This window comes from Amphiprion ocellaris, chromosome 12 (assembly GCF_022539595.1).
Source record: "Amphiprion ocellaris isolate individual 3 ecotype Okinawa chromosome 12, ASM2253959v1, whole genome shotgun sequence".
Classification (NCBI taxonomy): Eukaryota; Metazoa; Chordata; class Actinopteri; family Pomacentridae; genus Amphiprion; species Amphiprion ocellaris.
The window spans coordinates 12,015,551-12,035,335 of NC_072777.1; the positions used below are offsets into that span (position 1 = coordinate 12,015,551).

Genomic DNA, 19,785 nt, shown 5'->3' on the forward strand with positions numbered 1-19,785 from the left:
TGATCACGCTTATTTCAACTAAGAAGTCCTCCAAATACCGGTGGTCTGGTTTATAAAGAGTTTTGTTGTGTGCGCTTTATTGTGTATTTTTACAAACCCATCACTGCAACGAAAAAGCACCCTGAGACCTGGTGAATGTGTGAAATGTTAGTGTAACTCCCCAGATTTTATATGCAAAAAGAATTCTCGATCTATCTTTTCTGGTTTAAAATCTAGAGCCAATCAAAAATCAATATGCAAAACGTAGCGCGCCGGCGCTACGCTGAGTTCTAAAGGGTTAATCTCTCAACAGAACAGGGGCAGGGGGTAAAATGTAATGTATTAAGCCAGTATTTTTTTTTTTTTTTTTAAATTAAAGCAAATTGTGAATGAGTCAAGGTCGTCCCAGTTGACACCAGGCAATAAAGCTCCTATACTGTGTAATTTTGTGTCTCCGTCAAAAACTCTATCATATTTTCCAGTCGATGATTTCTCTTTGCTTCAATTCCAGCCTTTGTGTGCATCACATTTCCACAGGCTATATCTGGTGCAACACTGACACACAGAGGTCAAAGGTCAGAGGCTTGCAACCCAACAAACTAGCAGGAAATTCAGTGTTTTGCTCAAGGGGCACCTCAGAAGAGTGGACGGCAAACACTGACATCGGCGCACAACTTCTTCCACAAGCTGTGCTTCTTCAGGATTTCAAATCTTACAGCTGCAAAGTAAACTAATTTTACAGTTTCATATGAGTAACATTTTTTTTATTGATTACAGCATCTTGGAGGTGTGTTTATTAAACTGTTCAAACCACGATGAAAACATTAATATTCAGAAGACAAAAGGAGTCTTACAAACACAAAATACAAACAGAAGTAAAATATTATACAGCAAACCTAAATCAGGAAGTCAAACCATAATATACAATACAAGGTCTCCAGAAACTCTCTGCAGTACAGAGGCACAGCAGTTTACTCCCCCCGTTCGTCTCTCATACAAAAATAAAGCTGCAAGCATCCAGGTCAAACTAACATCACTCACGCCTTCATTCTTTACATGACTTCTTTCCCTCAAAGCTAAAAAAACGGTGCAAATGATAAATCTATAAACACTGCTCCCTTGTCACGGTTTTGGTGTGTTTTAGCTGCTGAAACGGGTATCAGCTTGGTCAACCTTCACATGACAGTCAGTACATCTCTGCAATCTTCCCATCTTTGCTGTGTTTCAGCAGAAATTTTGTGCAACATCCGGCGACCTCTGTAGCCTTGTGTGTTTTGTTTTTCTGTCTGTCCAAACACTGAAGACAGCTGGCGTCTCCTGGTGGTCAGCTGGTGGTTATCAGTTCTGCATGGCACTCTTTGGACTTGAGGATTCTGAAACAACAACAGCAAGAATTTTTAGTCTGTGGCAAAATCACGACTTCTTAAGGAAAAAAAGTGGACACAGGCTTTGGTCTGACTGGTCCCCAGTCTACGTCAGGACAGGCAGAGAGAAGGTGGGAAAAGGGCAAAGTCTTCAAGTTGCCACTGAAGAAGGCTTCTTTCACACACGTGTACAGTATACTGACATTAATGCTAGTCCAGAAAAGACAACAGACCAACAGACAGAACTGACGTGTTAATTTTCATTAGCTGTGCTGGTCCTCCACTTATCTCAACACCAAGAAGATGGACTGCAATGAACTCGGTTACAAATGTTCATGTCCCCCCTCTGGATGAATCCAAATAACTTCAATAATCTTTCTAATGTTTTTCTCATACTATCATCAGGTCAATACTTTCATTCATGTCCAAATTACCTGCATTAATGACCATCAACCTTTGCTGTGCTTTGTGATTAAGGTTAACAAGCTAATGTTAGCATACTAACACGTATCACTTCTAAATGTGATGAACATATCTGCCAAACAGCAGTATGTGCAACACTGTGAGCATGTTAGTCCCGTTAATGTGACTAACTACAGCCTCACGGAGCTGCTAGCATGAATCAGTTAAGAAAGAGACATAGCTTAAAGAGTAGAAGTAAGGAGAATTAGTTAGCCTAGCCCACCTACCAGCACCTCTACAGCTCTGGAGTCAACACAACTGTAACACCAAACTGAGACAATATTAATAATATAGTAGTATTTCTGGAGATTAGGTTTAGTGGTGAGGGTGTTTTATAGTAGATGACTGTGTGTTGACAACATCAGATAAGAGAACAGTGGAATTACAATCGTCTACAGTGAGTGTTGATTGATCTTCTGGCTGCAGACATGACACAGGGAGACAATCTGTCAAACAGCCAAGAATTAAAGCTGCCACAGATGAGCTCAAAGAGACAGTGTGACAGAGTCTGGCAGTATCAAAAGCCTATCAGTTAAGACTGTAAGACTTTGACTGAGAGACAAGAAGACAATAAAGAGGACTGCTCTCCATGGATTAGTGATACACACGTGGACAAAATTGTTGGTACCCCTCCGTTAATGAAAGAAAAACCCACAATGGTCACAGAAATAATTTGAATCTGACAAAAGTAATAATAAATAAAAAATTCGATGAAAATTAACTAATGAAAAACAGGCATTGCTTTTGAACTGTGGTTCAACAGAATTATTTTAAAAAGTATCAGGGAAACTTTCTCAGCCAGACAAGTATAGGAGTGTTTCCTATCTAGACAGATGTTGGGAAAAGGGGGTCTACTCTTGTTTCTCTTGCTTGGGGCAACACATCATTCCCGAGCTGGGTCCTTCCTTCCTGTCTTGTCATCAACATGAAATTGGCAGTTATCTAAACTCCAGAGTGTCACTGTGTGTTGAGAAACAGTGGAACAGAACCTTTTGTTTGTGATGAAGAAAAGACCATTTGTCATCTTATTTGGGCTGATTTCTACACACAGAGCAGCACAACACTCAGGACAAACAAAGCTGAATATCATAATTTAGGAGGATGAATTTAAACTGTTTTTTTGGCTGTTAATTACTGTGTTGTTACCTGTGTGTAGCGTGGACGTCCTTATCCGGCTTTCCTTTAGTGTTACGAAGCAGCCACTCTTCTCTCTGGCCGCAGCTTCTCCTGTCTCGATATCACATGTCAGCACCATGATGGGACCCTTCCCTCCCTTCAGATGGACCTGGATGCTGTCCTGCATCAACATACACACATAACCTGAGTCAACCTGATGAAATGTTCCCTTTAAGCCCCTGAATGTGTCACTTACAGGAGCAAAGTGATCAAAAAAGATCTATCATATCACCACTGTCTATCTTTTAATATTAAAATCTAAGTATACTTTGAAAATATTACTGCCTGACATCAAAACATTTGCTAATAAAATACCACTTTATAATTAATAAAATAAATAAAGCTTGTATCTAAGGTCATTAAGTTTTGAAAAACTAATTAATTGTTGTCCAAGAAATGCCAAACAAACACTCATTCAGGTCTCATTGAATTGAGTCAATCTGCCTGAAAACTAACCAAGAGTTTTATCAGAGGGAATTATGGCACGCCTCAATAAAGAGCTTTTAGCCAGTGTCAAAACAGTAAGAACTGATTGTAATTTTTATTTGTTAATCGGGGTTTCATTTACTCAAGCAGACTTGACATCACATTTATCACATTACCAGAAATAACAGGAAAATGGATAGATTTCTGTCAGCTAAGGAAGTCTTTATTGTACATAGACTCAGGCTTACTGCTGTGCATACTCTCCTCACAAAGTCCCATTTCTGAACCAGGAAAAACCCCCATAACCCTCGCCCTGTCCTTGGTCACTTACCTCTTTAGGAGCAGGAACCTCTAGTTTGGTTTCCTCCGGAGCTCTGACGACGATCACTGTCTGATCCTGGAAGGCTTTGAGTCGGCTGATGTCATCTTGAGTCACGTAAGCTGATGTGCAGGAAAGGTTAAAGAAATGTTTTGTCCACTTGGAGGCAGCCCAAGCACAACATGGTTAATATCATCTGTACAGTGGAAACTCAGCAGACCGTTGCTTGTGTACATATCCAGCAGGTATGGTGCCACATTAGAATTTAATTACCCCGAAGAATTAATTCTGATAATTCCTTAGAGAAATATCAGTCCCTTTAGCTGCTAATTGTCCCACTATGTTCACCAGCTGATTTGCCTGTAGTTTCGAGCTGAGGCAGATGGCAAGAATGCAACGGATAGAAACTGATGTTTAAAAGTCATTCAAAGTGACAACACATCCTAGTATCTGAAGCTGTGTCACAAAGCCTTGGAGGTTTAAAAAAGATCAGCTTGAGGAAACCTTTGGGTTTCAGACAGGTAGGTTTGGCTGCTAAATGATTAATAGATTTATGGAAATCTATTCTAAAAGACAGGATGGCCAACAGTTAGCAGTATTACTCCTGTCAGGGTCTTCAAAGCTTCGTTGACGTGAAAGGATATGCAGAGTTTTGCAGGTTGTCGGTCATGTCAAAGAGCTGCTGGGCACAGCTTTTGATGAGGGTGTCCAGCGTGTCCTCCACCAGCTTCAGGTTCTCCATCTCTCTCTTAAACTTCTGCTGGTTCCTCCACAGAAAGCTGGAGATTGGTGTGCTTCCTCTGGACAGACAACAGTCGGAGAGCTGGGTTACACTACAGGCAACTTTTTTACCCGAGCATTTCAAGTTCATTTTAACACTCTTTCATATCGCATCATGAAAACTGAGAAATATTGATCAGTTGATGGAAGACAATAAGATGTCATTGAATGTCCCAGATACAGCCAGCGCTCGAATATCAACATTATGTAGTCAAAGAAGCTTTTATGTTCAAGAGAGCAGATATGTTTTTACACATTATCCCATTTACTACAGTTTCCTCGCAAATGCCGCTTATTAGGGCTGCAAAAAGGATTATTTCCACTACTGCTTCATCTCTTGATTATTTTTACAATTAACTGTTCAGCCGCAGAAAATAACAATGGCTGTCACATGTCCCAAATCCTCACTTTTAAAAAATGAGGAAACATGTCTGTATTTGATAAATAACTACAGTTGTTCTACTGTTGTACTAATGATTGACTAATTGATTTATCAACTAATATTTCAATTTATTGTTTTTTATATGTATGTCAGCAGACAATTAGCATGAAATAATAAAAATGCCAAAGAGATATTTATTTTAAAAAGAGTAATGCCAAAAATACTTAACTAGATTGAGCTTTTTTGTCTTAAATCTATATCTGTCAGGGGAAAAAAAATCTGTAACAGTGAGAATGTAAAGGAAAACAGGTAGAGGTAATCAGTTTTTCAATTTCAAAACTAAAACATTGCACTTTGAATCACTCACATCCACTTGATCCTGTTGGCCGACTGCTTCTCAATGAGCTTGATGCCATCGAGGACGTTGGTGATGTCGTAGACTCGCCGTCTGCGGGTCTGTAGGCCGCTAGTCACCTGCCTGAGGTCCAGACAGCCGTCCGGAGCCATCAGCAACAGATCCAGGAAACGTTCCGTCAGCACTCCCAGGGACACATCTGAGAACAACACAACACAGTTACAGGTGGAAGACTACGAATAAGCAATAACACCCACATTCTTCAAACAAAACTTCAATTACGACTTTAAAAATTATCTTACAATTACCTTTAGTGGTCTACAAAGTTATAATCAGGGCTGAGCTAAAGATTGTTTTCAAAACTGATTAACCAGCCAAATGTTTTCTCACATAACTGATTGTTTGTTTTAACATCCGAACACGTCAAGATGTTGATTAGAACTTCTAAGAAGCCATGGTGACATCGATCAAATGCCTTGTTTAGCAGCCATTGTCAATGTCTCCCCATATAGATCCTGCTAATGCTAACATAAAAGCACAGAAATGAGAAAAGATATATCCAGTATATAAATGTCATCAGAATTTATTTTTTGTTAAATACCTCAAACATGCAACATTACTTGTTGCTGCTTTTTTTTTTTTTCTTACAATAAAAGCGCGGTACGGATTGACAGGTCAGAATGATCTGTTAACAAGCAGAAAAAAAAGTTGTAATTAACTACAGACAAAGCAGCACACACCCTGTCTGGTGACTGTCCTGTTCTGAATCTCTCTCCTCTGACGCAGGAGGTCACTGGAAAGAAAGAACACAGGAAACATCTCACCGAACTTCACTCTCACGTAAAACACACAGTATGCTAACATGTGCAAGCATCCCTCCTTAACACCTGCTCCCAAACAGGAAATATACCAGGGTTACAGATTTACTTGAACTAAATTTTGTTTTAACTCATAAAACTTGGCTGAAGTTGAACACCACAAGAAGTAGAGAGGTCTTCTGTACCTGGTTGTTTTAGCTCCTGAAGCCTTCTGAACACCTGGATCCTGGAGTTCAGTGAATGAAAACAGAGCAGGTTATCAACAAAGGTTTAATATATCTATCTATCTATCTATCTATCTATCTATCTATCTATCTATCTATCTATCTATCTATCTATCTATCTATCTATCTATCTATCTTAAAGCTACTGTGTTTACACTTAAAGGTCAGAATTTACAAGCTAAAAGTAAATAAAACAACCTAAAGTCCACCAGCAGGCCATCAAGCATTTTGTTTGACTTTCATTGTTTGTTTTTTTTGTATTTTCATGCTCTCATTACAGACTGTATTACAGAAAGGCTTTTTAAAATCACCTTTAAGACCTTGAACACTCAATTATGTCTTCACCCTAAAGCATCTGTGAAGTAAACCTCAACTAAGGTGGCAGTGAAGTTCAACTGACTGTGTAATGCAATGCACATCTTACAAAAATGTAACGGTAGCATTTTTCTGACCGGTTTTGGTGGCACCGATGCAAGAGGTCCTGGTGCAGAAGGCTTTGTATTAAAATCCTGTCCTCCTTCATCTTCAACAGCTTCATCCTCATCTTCACCAGCAGCACCCCACTGATCCTCTTCATCAGACAGCTCGGCTCCCCAGGGGCTGATCATGCCCATGGGTCCACCTAGGCAGGGTGGCATGATGGGAATGGCATCGTTTTTGATCCCATTGCTGGAGATGTCCTCTGGCAGGAAGTGGTCTTCACAGATCAACTGCTGCTCCCCAGAGTCCTGCTTATCTGGTTCCCTCAGAGCTGCTAGCCATACCTGAACACAGTCAGTCATTAGCGATACTGATGCTCCTAATTGATCTTAACTGGTTTGATAATTTTTTTTGCTTCAGTAAACACAAACACAGAAATAAATGAGTCAAACTCAGGCTTCAAATTGCACTCTGACTGCGATGCAGAGGAATCTGTGATGGAGGAAAGTGACACCACAGAACTCTGGCTTGGATACTGTAATTTAAAGGCAAATTTGAGTTGGTTGTACACTATTGTTCAAAAGCTTGGAGTCACTTAGAAATGTCCTTATTTTTGAAAGAAAACTACCTTTTTTTTCCAATGAAGATAACATTAAATGAATCAAAAATACAGTCTAGACATTGTTAATGTGGTAAATGACTATTCCAGCTGGAAACAGCTGATTTTTAAAGGAATATCTCCATAGGGGTACAGAGGAACATTTCCAGCAACCATCACTCCTGTGTTCTAATGCTACACTGTGTTAGCTAATAGTAATGAAAGGCTAATTGATGATTAGAAAATCCTTGTGCAATTATGTTAGCACATGAATTAACGTGTGAGTTTTCATGGAAAACATAAAATTGCCTGGGTGACCCTAAACGTTTGAACAGCAGTGTACTTACATTTTAACCAATGACATTGTACTTTTTTTTTTGACCCTGACATTTATTTGACATTGACAGTTACTAGTTGCTTCAAAACACTGTGTAGCCATACAAAATTATATAATCAACATTTAAATTTGATATATTGCTATAAACTACCCAAAAATAAGGAAGTCAGCACTGGCTCCACCTCAGCCAGCTACACCATTCAAATGCTTCTTACATCTCAATGCATCAGGAGCGATAATCTAATAACATAATACAGGCAGGCCAATTTTATATATACAGCCCTATACCACAAACAGCAGGTCTGCCATACTGTTTCCAAGAGTGCACTAGATGGGACAAGTACAGCATAGAGGCCCTGCAAGCAGAATTATGCAGGTATGTGTTTATAGGGTTAGTAAGAAAAACAACCATTGTAGGGCAGATTTAGATCATTAAAAAAAAGAAAAGAAAATGTGATTACAGGAGGATCAAAAACAGCCGTGTTTATGGGTTTCCGTGGAGGCATTTTTGTCTTTAGGGTTATGAATGCAACTTTTTTGTCTACACCGCTATTATACTTTTGCCTTGCTTCTTCCATACCTAAGTTGTATCTTGCTGTTGTAACATGTACATTTCCCCAGTGAGGGACCAATAAAGTTTATTTTACCTTATTTTAACTAAATTTTTAATGCCAAACCTATTTTCTGATGGAAAGCAGCACCCTGTTGCTTTTAAAGTGTTGTGTAAATAATGTTGACTTTTACCTTTACACACCATCCTTAGTGTTTTTGAAATATCGTTCTGATATTCATGCTTATATAGTACACTGAGTTAACATTTCAGATGACAGTTATAAATAGCCAAAGTTTAAAGACTGCAACATAATGCTCTTAAGTGCACAGTTTTACCTTCTTTTAACTCTTGTGTGGTTATAGTTTATTAGCATTTCATAGCAGGGTTGTGACCTGTAATATATCAGTTTACAGTGTACCATTGTTATTGTAACTAAAATATATGACTTCAAGGCTTCTACTACGATTGCAGAAGCAAACAGCTGCCAGGAGTATGTGTGGAGGATGGTGTGTTCTGGTAAATGGTTGAAATGTGCAGTTAGCTTCTGAGCTAACACTGGTCCATAGCATCATTAAACAGGCAGCGGATACACTGACGCTATGTTAGCATCGAGTTAGCCGGTAAGAAGTGATGTAGGGTAACCGAGAAACTACTTCCTCTTGGAGTATCTCTCTCTTAGCTGTGTTTTCTCTGCAGATAGACTCGTGTTCGTACCTTCACCCTGGTCGGGTCTTTGGGGAAGTTGAAGAACCTCTTCTGCGGTCGATTGAAGATGCCCCGATTGACGCCCTGCACGCGGTTCGGACACCCGGACACGACACACTTCACCATGCTAACCGTGTCTTCTCAGCCCAACCGGAGGTAACCGCACATCCGAGCCCCGTTTATCACCGTCAGCATTCAGAAACAACCACCACGGTGAAAGTGTTTGTTTATGTCGGGTTTCATCCCGGAAATGGAAACGTCCTGACCCGGAACTACAAATATGGAGGGAGACGCTGCACGTTGGCGCCAACCTAACGTAGGATGACGCATGTTCAGGTTACAGCTAGTGATGGCTGATCGACGCTTTGTTGAAGCTTCGACACTTCATTCAAAACATGGTTCATTACTCGAGGCCTCAATGACACACAGTGCTCGAGTAGGACTTCTAGTGGTCAATAATATGAAGTGCAATCAAGACGTGGTCGTTGGTTCATGGATTGTTTTGGATTTGATTCGCCATGCACACATTCCTGTTTGACTACACTAGATGATTGTATGGGTTGTAGTGGACACAAAAATTATATTACTAGTAATAATAATGACAATAACTATTGAAGAGCACGTTTCTTGTTTCCCATGTTTGTCTGTATCCCTATATACTCTTTGCTTATATTCTGTGTTATGAAACATTTAAACGGTGCTGCTACATTCATGAGATGCTCTACAAATACAGACTGATGTCATTTTCACATGGGGCTGGTGCAAATAAAGATTTTATGGATTATTATGGATTTTGGCAAAGTATGTCTTGGGGTTTATTGGTAAAGAGGTCAGTAAAGAGGGTGTGCTTATGTAACTGGCTATGAGGTTTTATTGAGAAATAATTTATCAACAGTTTTGGGACCACTGTTCCCTCTAAGCTGCACGCAATACTTTTTTTTTTTTTTTGCGCATTTATCATCTATTTTTTTGCCATTTTCGAGTTTTTTTTAACTTGAGTCTCGACTCGATCGTTTTTCTCAGGAGGTTGGACTTTAGCCTTTGTGCTGGAGGATTGAACCCTCAGTTCCAAGACTTTCAAAGCCTCCAGACCTCCCGAGTCCTCAGGACCTGAGCTTTCACACAGTCTGAGGGCTGAAATCTTAAAAGTTCTTGAGTAGTTCTCTGTTAGTTTGAACCTTCAGACAGTCTGAGGACTGAAATTTTAAAAGTTCCTGAGTACTTCTCTGTTAGTTTGAGCTTTCAGACAGTCTGAGGACTGAAGTTTTAAAAGTTTCTCAGTACTTCTCTGTTAGTTTGAACTTTCTGGTTAACAGAAGCCTTAAAACTTGTGACCATGAGTCTTGATTTCACATTTAGACCATCCATCTGAGTTCTTCTCAGACCTTCACCTGTGGGTTTTTTAGAAATCCTCAACAAACTTTGATTCTCTTCACTGAACAGTAAAGTTTATGGAGATCAGAAGGTAACATTAGTTTGATAAATACCTTCAACTACTAGTAGACTTTATCTGGAAAGCAGTTTTCTGAAATGAGTTCTTAGTAAATCTGTCTACAGTCAAACCAAGAACATAGAAAGAGGAAATGTTTGAAGAAACAACTTGATGTTTTCATTTCAGACTAGAAAACGCTTTAAGAGCTTTATCTGTTTTTGCTCTTTTTGATCGTTTTATTGTCTCTTCTGTTTAATTTGATCTTCTAAAGTCTAACTGGTGTCTTTTGAAATGTTTTGTCTTTAGTTTGATTCTTCTTAAACGTTTAGTTTTGCTCTTTTCTCACCTTTTATTCTTTTCTAATATCTGATTTGATTTCCAAATGTTTTGTCTTTTTAATGTTTAATTGTTTTTTTAAATGTTTTATCGGCTTGTTCGAGTTTCTTTTTCTTTCCCAATATTTAATGTTTCGATTAAATCTTTAAGATTTTTCTTTTTAAATGTTTTACCACCTTTTAATGTTTAATTTTCTTTTTAAATGCTTCATTGTATTTTCTGTGTAATTCCTATTTGAAGTTTTATTGTCTTTAAGATGTGATTTTCTAATTAAACATTTAATTTTTTCATTAAATGTTTTGTCTTTTTTTTTTTTGGCCTTTTTTAGCTTTTTATTGGATAGGCGTAGTGAGAGACAAACAGGAAACGGGGGAAAAGAGTCAGGGGGAAGACATGCAGCAAAGGGTTGCCAGTGGGACTCGAACCCGGGTCGCTGCGTCAGGGACCAGCCCCTGTACATTGGTCACCCGCTTAACCCGTTGAGCTATACGGGCACCTATGCTTTGTCTTTTTAAAGGTTTAATGATCCAATTAAATGTTTTGCGTTTTTTAAAATGTTTAACATTCTTCTTGTTTAATTGTATTTTTTAAATGTTTAATTCTGGAAAATATTGTATCTGTAATTTTGAATATTTGTATTTTAAAAATTTTGTTTCATTTCATAACGACGTGTATTGTATATTGCTGAATGATCTCATTCAATATTTTTGTCTGTTTAATAGTATGTAATGTAATTTAATGTTTAACTCTATTAAACAGACAAAAATATTGAATGAGATCATTCAGCAATATACAATACACGTCGTTATGAAATGAAACAAAATTTTTAAAATACAAATATTCAAAATTACAGATACAATATTTTCCAGAATTAAACATTTAAAAAATACAATTAAACAAGAAGAATGTTAAACATTTTAAAAAACGCAAAACATTTAATTGGATCATTAAACCTTTAAAAAGACAAAACATTTAATTAGATTATTAAACCTTTAAAAAGACAAAACATTTAATTACAAAATTAAATGTTTAATTAGAAAATTACATCTTAGAGACAATAAAACTTCAAATAGGAATTAAACAGAAAATACAATGAAGCATTTAAAAAGAAAACTAAACATTAAAAGGTGGTATATGTATATATAATTTAATTGTATTTAATGTTTAACTCTATTAAACAGACAAAATATTGATCATTAAACCTTTAAAAAGACAAAACATTTAATTAAAAAATTTAATGTTTAATTAGAAATTACATCTTAAACTTCTTAAATCTTTTTAATAATAAAACTTTTTAAAAGTTTTATTGTATTAATTTTTTTGTTTGATTTAATTGCTTTTTGTTATGTAGTTTATTTCTTTAATCTTCTTTTTCTGTCAAGATTTTAACCCCAACCTTAAAAATGAAATAAACCCTTAAATCACAATGAAAATACTTCTGTTGTCACAATCATGAGTTAGTCAATTATTCAGTTTATCAATTCAATTTTATTTGTTTAGCACCTTTTACACAGATGACAAAACTAAACAAGCAAAGAGAAAAAACTATGATTAAAACTCAAAAACATTAAAAAAAAAAAAACAAAAAGAAAAAACATTTAACATGGTAATAAAATATGTTGTGTCCAGGGGATGGAGGGAGTTTATTGAAGTCTTCTTGGGCTCACATGGGAAATCATTTAAAATATAAACTTGATATTCAGTCTAAGGAAACTGCAGAGCGACAGAAGAACCAACAATATCTCCTGTTTTCTCCTTTAATGAGTCGACTCTTCTTGTGCTTTCAGACCAAAGAACTACAGACTCTTCACAACCTGCTCAAACTCTTGGTACAGGACCTCACTACACGGGTCAAGAAGGTTTCTGTCTCATTTCTACTCTGAAGCTCACCTTCTCCTGCTCAAACTGCTGACAAAACGTTTCTGCTGCTCTAAAGTCTGGTCTCCAGAACTTCCTAAAAACTGTCAAAGTCTCTTCTGCTGCAGGTTGCTTTGTAGAACTGTTGCAGAAAACCTCACTAAACCACATGGAGGAGCCTCAAGATAGTCGTCCAAATGAAACCATACAAAAACCAAACTAGCACAACCCAAACGCTAAAGTCTCCTGCAGCCTACCAGAGAACCTCTGAGAACAGAGAATCAGGACAGGAACTCTTACCTTCTGGACAATCAACATCGGTTCTCAAACAAGAACACAGAATGTGTCTGACCAAAAACCTTTAAAGACTCACTACAGCCAAGATAAAGACACAACTCAGCTGCACCAAATCCACTAATCACTGCACACATTAGCACCATGTGCTAACTGTGACTAAAGAACCACATTTACCAAGACAACTATCCAGTACAAAGCCCTAAAACACACCAAGAAAAACATTAAAGACGATTTTACTGCTGGAAGCTGCAAGTCAACGCCTAAAGAACAAACTAAAGCAATGGGGGTAAACCCGGTTCAGTGGTGAAGGAAGCAGAGGAAATGTTTGTCTGCTGCTAAATAAAGCAGGAAGACACTGAGCTGCTCAGGTGTTCCTGATAACACCAAGCAGCTCAGGTGTTCCTGATAACACCAAGCAGCCACCTGGACAGCCAATAGGAACACAGCTTCCTGGAAGTCCAGAGGGCTGGGTTAGTGAAGGAAATTTAGTTTAAAGTTGAAGCAGAAAGTTAACAAAGAAAGTTGAAAACCACCTTCTGATACCTGAAATCTCTGAGTTTTCACACAAAGAACACCTGAACATGTCAAACTGGTTCCATAGTAGAACCATCATTGTAAAAACGTCATAATATGGTGTGTTGCTCAAAAAACATTAGGACCCGGCTGTCAGGGGACAAACATGTAAGAAACATGAGAACAGAGAGAACCCAACCAGTAGGTCACAGTTTATCATCCCCCAGTCATCTCCTGAAGTCCATATGGTGAGAGACATCAGTATCTGGTTGTTAATTTACCAGAGGATGCTTATAATCATGCTGATGTGGTCTGTACTCTACAGTATTTTAGTGACTCAATAAATGCCTAAGTTGTTTTTTTTTTAATGCTTTTCAGTTTTTAATAAACATTTAAGAGCCTATATGTAATCAGTAAGTGGCCTTTGCCTATCTTACGAAAAACTCACTCAGAACTCTGATATGTTAACAGTACTAAATAAATCAATAAATACATGCATACACACAAAAATAAGTTAATACATTAACTGTGTTAAGATAAGATTTAGATTTAAAAAAAAGTTGTTTATGTTTTTGCAGAATCCAGTATTACTCACTGGTTGGTCATTACATTTTATTAGTTTGATTTCACTGTTTAAAATGATGCCACCTCTTTTCAGACAGAACCTGTGATAATAAAACAATACAAAATTTTTAGTTCCGTGTTAATAAAGCACTTAAAGCTTTAAGTATGGCTAAATGCTTTTTTCAGAATTAAATATCTCACTCCTTAGGTGGTAGTGGCCCCAAGTTCAGTAAAGTTGGAAAGATATTCACAGATTCGGACTTCCAGCATCAATAACTCATTAGATATAGGTTGTCAAAACATAAACGGTGCCTCTTTCTCATTGTTGCAAGGCAGACAATGTGCTACAAGCCCAGTTTTATCAAAAGTAGCTGTCTTTCAAGCTACAGGAATAACACTGGTGTCTATGGAGTGAACAGGGTCCGTCTGCAATTTGCAAAACCACTGCAACAGTAAAGAGAGACAAATATTCAATAACTTCACTCTTATACATTGTAGTGTCACTAAAATCACTGCAGCCTTCAACTGGCTCCTGTTGTCAAAGTGTTTTAACAGAAATGTAAATGCTGTACAATTTGATTCTTTTAATGAACCATGTAACTTGAATGGATGTGATGCTGGTGTGACCACAGTGCACATGTCTGATGTTGCTCACAGTGGTCCAAGGGACGCTCAGGGAGTTTGTGTGTTTGCTCAGACTCAGGAAAAATTACAGGGAACATTGTTTGGGACTCAAGCAGTTCCTTCTTTTACTCACCATCTCCCCAGCCTTAGAAAAAAAAAACCTGTTCACACAGCACAGATGAGGCTGAGGTACACAGGAAATGTTTGGCTCCATTGTACAAGTTTGGGTAAACAGTTTTCTGGGTTGCCCAGTAAGCCAGTGGGTCTGCCGTTCTTTCTACAATTGCATTCGCTGTGGCGCTTTGCATTTGCCAGGCTCTACTTGCGTCTTCGTCTAATAGGCTCCACAGTTGAACTGAAAAATATTGAAGATCATCATCATCATCACCAGAAATGTCACTCATTCCCTATTCAGAAGAGAAAAAGAATACCTGTGGAAGGTGCTGCTGGTGGTGGAGGACGAGGCTGTGGTGGTGCTTGTGACGTAGATGACTGCTGCTTGGTATTCTTTATGTTAATTGTTGTGCATTCTGTTATTAAACGTTCTTTCACACTGGCTGCCACTCTGATTGGTGAATCCAAAAGTTTTGAACTGCAGAGCCACAAGTGTAGCAACAGTCAGTGATATATATATATATATATATATATATATATATATATATATATATATATATATATATATATTCCCAACTAACCACCCCCATGCCACAACAGCTGGCACAGAACCTTGTCAGGTGCTTAGCTGACAGACTACAAACCAAAGAAAAAAACAGTTCACTGACAGTTCACTGACTGTTGCTGTTGCAATGAATGCAATGAGTCATAATGCAGTATTTTACTCAGTAACATAGGTAATGGATGAAAGTGCTTCTTCCACCACAAATTCCTATTACTTTTTCTTTGTGAAAATGTTCCCTATTTTTAAATACATTCTGACCACTAAAATATCATTTAGTCAAGGTGCCCGTTGGTTTAAAATAAGGTGATCTTCTATTTTCTGTCAGTATCAACCTGCTCTTTTATGTGGCGGATTATGTATTTGCACCAGCCTTGAGTTGTTTCATCTTTATAACTGAATCCAATGAATGAAAGGCTGCCTAGAAAGAAAAAAAAAATGTAATACGAAGCATATTTGTTTAAAGCAAAATATGTTCCTGGCCTACTGTATGTTCTTTACATGACTAATCATCAGTTTTCAAAACAAGAAGACGTCGTAATCAGTGTTGCAACACAAGATTTATTCAGAGCAAGAGATGCCAACACCAGCATGATAAAAATTGTACAAACTTCACAAGTCAAATTAAAATATCACATAGCAACTTAAACATACCTTAAACATACAGCAAAAATATCAACGAAAACCCATGCCATGTGGTAAGAAAACTGTTGTTGAAAGTTTGCGAGTAACAGAGAAAAAGGGGTAAAAGGAGAGAAAACGAATGTTGTATAAAAACCCCTTATCAGTGCACTGCTGAAAAGAAACTAACAGTTTCATAAACTGATGATTTCACAAATATTCATATGGATTTCTTTTGCATTCTAGTATGTCACATGTTAGTGTTGAGATTCTCTATGTAAATAGTTACAGTTTAGCTTTTACATCTGATATTACAATATCTAGTCTATTGACTGTCTTTAAGTGGCAGAATTGTGCTTTAATTCCCATTTCCTTTGTTATCAGTAAGAATAACTGACTAAATAAAAATACAAGCTGTCAGTCTATCTAATGCAGTAGTTTACTGGCAGGAAGCTGCAGACGCAAAGCTCTGGATAGATGTAAAGTCAGGGAATGACACTTTGCAGTATATGTCCAAAGAAGAAACATCTCTAAAGGAAAACTCCCCCTGCCTGCAGTTTGGTTTGTTTCTCCCTACTGTGGAATTTTATAATCTTGGGGTTTCATGGCTTCTTAGCAAAGATTCATCTTGTCATGTAATCACAATTATTGAAAATCTGACTGACATATTTCATATACGTGGAAGTTTGAGACTGCTACTTTATTTTTAGGGTCGGTTCACCCATATTACAAAAGAAAGAACTAGATAAAGTAAATATTTTTACATCATCTATAGTGATGATGTATATCTTACTCTTTTTTGTCTGCACCTGAATGCAGTTGAGAGGAATGCAGTCTGTGTTATGCTTAAAAATATTTTCTTAGAAAAGAGTGGGGCGCAATGTCAGATCAGTATTGAAGCCAATGCTGGTTTTACTAAGCAGATCTGCTATCTGATAGTCATCCCTGATCTACCATAATGAGTCTTTTAATGAATTTCATTCTAAAAGGAGTGAGGTTAAATCAGGAAGGACAGGCCATATACAGTATTTAGCACCATAGCGATCCGACCCCATGTTGCCTCACCTAAAAATTTTCCCAGTAAGTTTCATGAAAAGTGGGAATTAGTTTTTAAATTTGAGAAAGGCAGATCACTGGTATAATCAGATCAACATCATGAGGATAGCGTGAGTTTAGACATCAAAATTGTTTCCATTCACCTTTATTAAAACAGCTGGATGAAACTAACAGAAATATAATTTTTCAGTCACTTCCAAGGATCCAATTAACTTGGAGGATTTGTCAATTTGCAGCAAAAACATGGTGTTTAAAGGTGCCAATACCACTAATCTAAAACTAATAGAGGCAAAACATGAACAGAAAAAGACAAATCATGAATCGCCGTTAGTCATAAGGCAATTAATTGTCACCTAAAACTGAATGATTGTATAGAAACCCATTCCAATGTTATACTGCTGTTTTATTGCTCTACTTTCTGTTCATTCTGTTCATGTTACTGTTAAGCTACAAAGATGGAGAAGTTGCTAATTCTAGATTTTGTCTTCAACTAGACATTCCCATTTCAAAAATGTATTCTAATAATATTGTCAGTGTTCCTCGGTTTAGAATCACATGAAGTTCCCGGATGACATAATGCTATGAAAGTTTGAATTATTTCAGCTTTCAAATCATGCCTCTTTCCATTAATTTGGCACAACGGAGGGCTAGTCCTAACTTCTCGTTAGTGCTCACACAGCACCTATTTATTTATCACAATCACAGTAGCATTGGCTGTGCAGAAAATCAAATGGGACTCCTATAGAATCTCTCCTTCAGTTTTTGCCACTGTATTAACATGTGGTGTAGAATTAGCCTTCACTTTCGACCTAGATGATTAGAAGATTACTGTAGAATTTTTTTCTAGCGCATTCATGTTTTTAAACACTGCTGCATACTGAAGAAGAAACCTTGAAGGGTGATGTTTTAGATAGAAGTCAGTGTGGTTCAGTATTTAAGGTCTTTAAAAAGACAACACAACTGTGGCGTAGGGGAGATCGACAGTGTAAGGAGATCAGAGGGGGAGTTTTCCTTCAAATCACACATCAGCTCAGTAAAATTTGCTCCAGGTTGATTTCAAACAACCAGCACAAAGTCTTGTCGAAGTCACAGTTTCCACAAACTCGCTGTACAGTTTTTGCTTCATTTACCACGTGATAATACTTTAACATACTCCAATAAAGTGCATGCATGATCGACGGTGTTCAGAAAACATACTCCATCAGTACTGTGATTTCAGACCGAATGTCATCATAAGGCCCATTTAGAGCAAATACTCGGTCGGTAAATTCAGTGCACAGACATCGCGTTACGACTGCTGGCTCCAGTTTTCATTCATCTTTTCAATAACAAAGATAATTCTTGTTAAAAAAGCGGTGCTTGGTCATCATGTCGTCTGGCATCATGTCTCACTGTGGCTCAGACAATAAGATGCATGATTGGAAAGACGTTTTCTACAGAACGAGTGCAATATACAATGACGAATGGGGACGTTTGACCCTGTAAGTCCAGCGGAGCCGTCAGCCTTTAGAAAGAAAAGTTGTATCTACAGATCCTTTTGCCTGCTAAGTGCCTCTTAATCGACAATAAAAACATCAAAACATGGAAACAAAGGTGTCCCTGTGCAAAGTCGAACATGACAGAACCAAAGTCCTTTCACCCGTGTCAGATTCCTAAAACATGATTGTAGTAAAAGGTTTATACAAAACGCAATACATTTATAGTTAGTAAAAAGATCTATCAGCACTTTGCTAGTTTTATTCATAAGAAATTGCATATACCCAAACATTTTCTCATATAGATTGCATCCCATATCTAAAGAAACGATTTAATATTATAATACCAATATTGCTGACACGCTGTCCTATTAGCTACTTGATGATTTAAAATAAATTCACACAAGCAGATTGTCTCCTACATTTTCTGTAGCCATTGTTCTTCGCACTTCGTTCTTTGCATGAACAAAGAAAAAGCAGAACAGGACAGTTTGAAATGAAACAACTCCGAAGGGGATGATGGGATTTGCACCAGAAAGTTTCCGTGTCATGATGTTTGAAATCTTCTTGTTGCTTACAGCATTGGTTCTTCTCATTATATTTAGCTAAAGGTTTACAGTAACATTAGTGTCCACTTTGAGACATTAAAAAAAAAAAAAATAAAAATAAATAATCAATGAACAACTTCCAGTTTTACAGCTCGTGAGAAAAGCCTTTCAGAGATGATTGCTCTTCGTGTTCCACTCACCACTCTGCTCCCTGTTAAACCCGTGACGCCCAGTTTTTTGATGTGATGTAAATCGCGTTAAAATAAGAAATGATTCAAGCTTACGATAAATAAATACATACATATACACTAGAATGTGCATACATTAGCAGCTATAAACAGTACATCACATTATATTAGGTCATATGAAAATGTACAAAACGTGAATGTTTGTTTAAAATGTTGTTTTTCAAAGCAAGGCAACAACAATCAACATAATAAAAAAGAGACCCATGGAGTTGAGAGCATAACTGCAGAAGAAATAAAAGAACTATGGTAGATTACAGCAGCAAAAAACAACCCATCCCCTCTTTTTCACCCTTTTTTCCTTTGTTGTTTTTGCTTTGCATTTGCTATTTCAGCCTCAGACAGGGCTACACCTGGATGCCCTGAACGGCCTGTTTGATGTTCTCCAGCAGCGCCTTGTTCTCCGGGCTCTGGTACTGGTCCTGGTGGGTGTACATGTCTGTCAGTGTACTCACATAAGTGTCAAAGTTCTGTTCATTCATTGGTTCCTGTGAGGGGAAAGAAACCCATGAAGAAACAAACAATCAGGCCGATTAGAGGTGGCGCACATGTTTGTACAGGCAGGCGGTGTATTTTCTGTACAACACTGTGGGAAAGGTTTGGACGACAGGCGGGCAGCAGGGGAGGAAGGGGACACCGTCGG

General features: G+C 37.6%; 2 protein-coding genes across 5 annotated transcripts in view; both read right to left on the reverse strand.

Moving 5' to 3' along the window:
• Window positions 1-721: 721 nt before the first annotated feature.
• On the reverse strand, window positions 722-9,155 carry e2f6 (E2F transcription factor 6). Its single transcript, XM_055016066.1, has 9 exons — window positions 8,908-9,155; window positions 6,738-7,049; window positions 6,247-6,287; window positions 5,984-6,036; window positions 5,256-5,442; window positions 4,369-4,526; window positions 3,739-3,851; window positions 2,952-3,102; window positions 722-1,352 (listed from the first exon to the last, which is right to left on the reverse strand). The coding sequence occupies exons 1-9, from the start codon at window positions 9,022-9,024 to the stop codon at window positions 1,318-1,320; spliced, it is 1,167 nt and encodes a 388-aa protein (XP_054872041.1). The 5' UTR covers window positions 9,025-9,155; the 3' UTR covers window positions 722-1,317.
• Window positions 9,156-15,738: 6,583 nt separating this feature from the next.
• Window positions 15,739-19,785, reverse strand: part of myt1la (myelin transcription factor 1-like, a) — a 95,865-nt gene continuing 91,818 nt past the window's right edge. For all 4 annotated transcript variants that reach the window (XM_035947028.2, XM_035947029.2, XM_035947027.2 and 1 more), the window contains one exon: window positions 15,739-19,630. In XM_035947028.2, the coding sequence (XP_035802921.2) occupies window positions 19,490-19,630 (141 nt within the window). In that variant the 3' untranslated portion in view covers window positions 15,739-19,489. The remainder of the gene's footprint in view (window positions 19,631-19,785) is intronic.

Excerpts from the sequence above, each read along its gene's own strand:
- e2f6 (XM_055016066.1), bottom strand. The coding sequence starts at position 9,024 with ATGGTGAAGTGTGTCGTGTCCGGGTGTCCGAACCGCGTGCAGGGCGTC. Across the intron at positions 7,050-8,907 it reads AAGACCCGACCAGGGTGAAG|GTATGGCTAGCAGCTCTGAG; the intron begins GTACGAACACGA and ends GACTGTGTTCAG. Across the intron at positions 5,443-5,983 it reads CAGGACAGTCACCAGACAGG|ATGTGTCCCTGGGAGTGCTG; the intron begins GTGTGTGCTGCT and ends TGTTGTTCTCAG.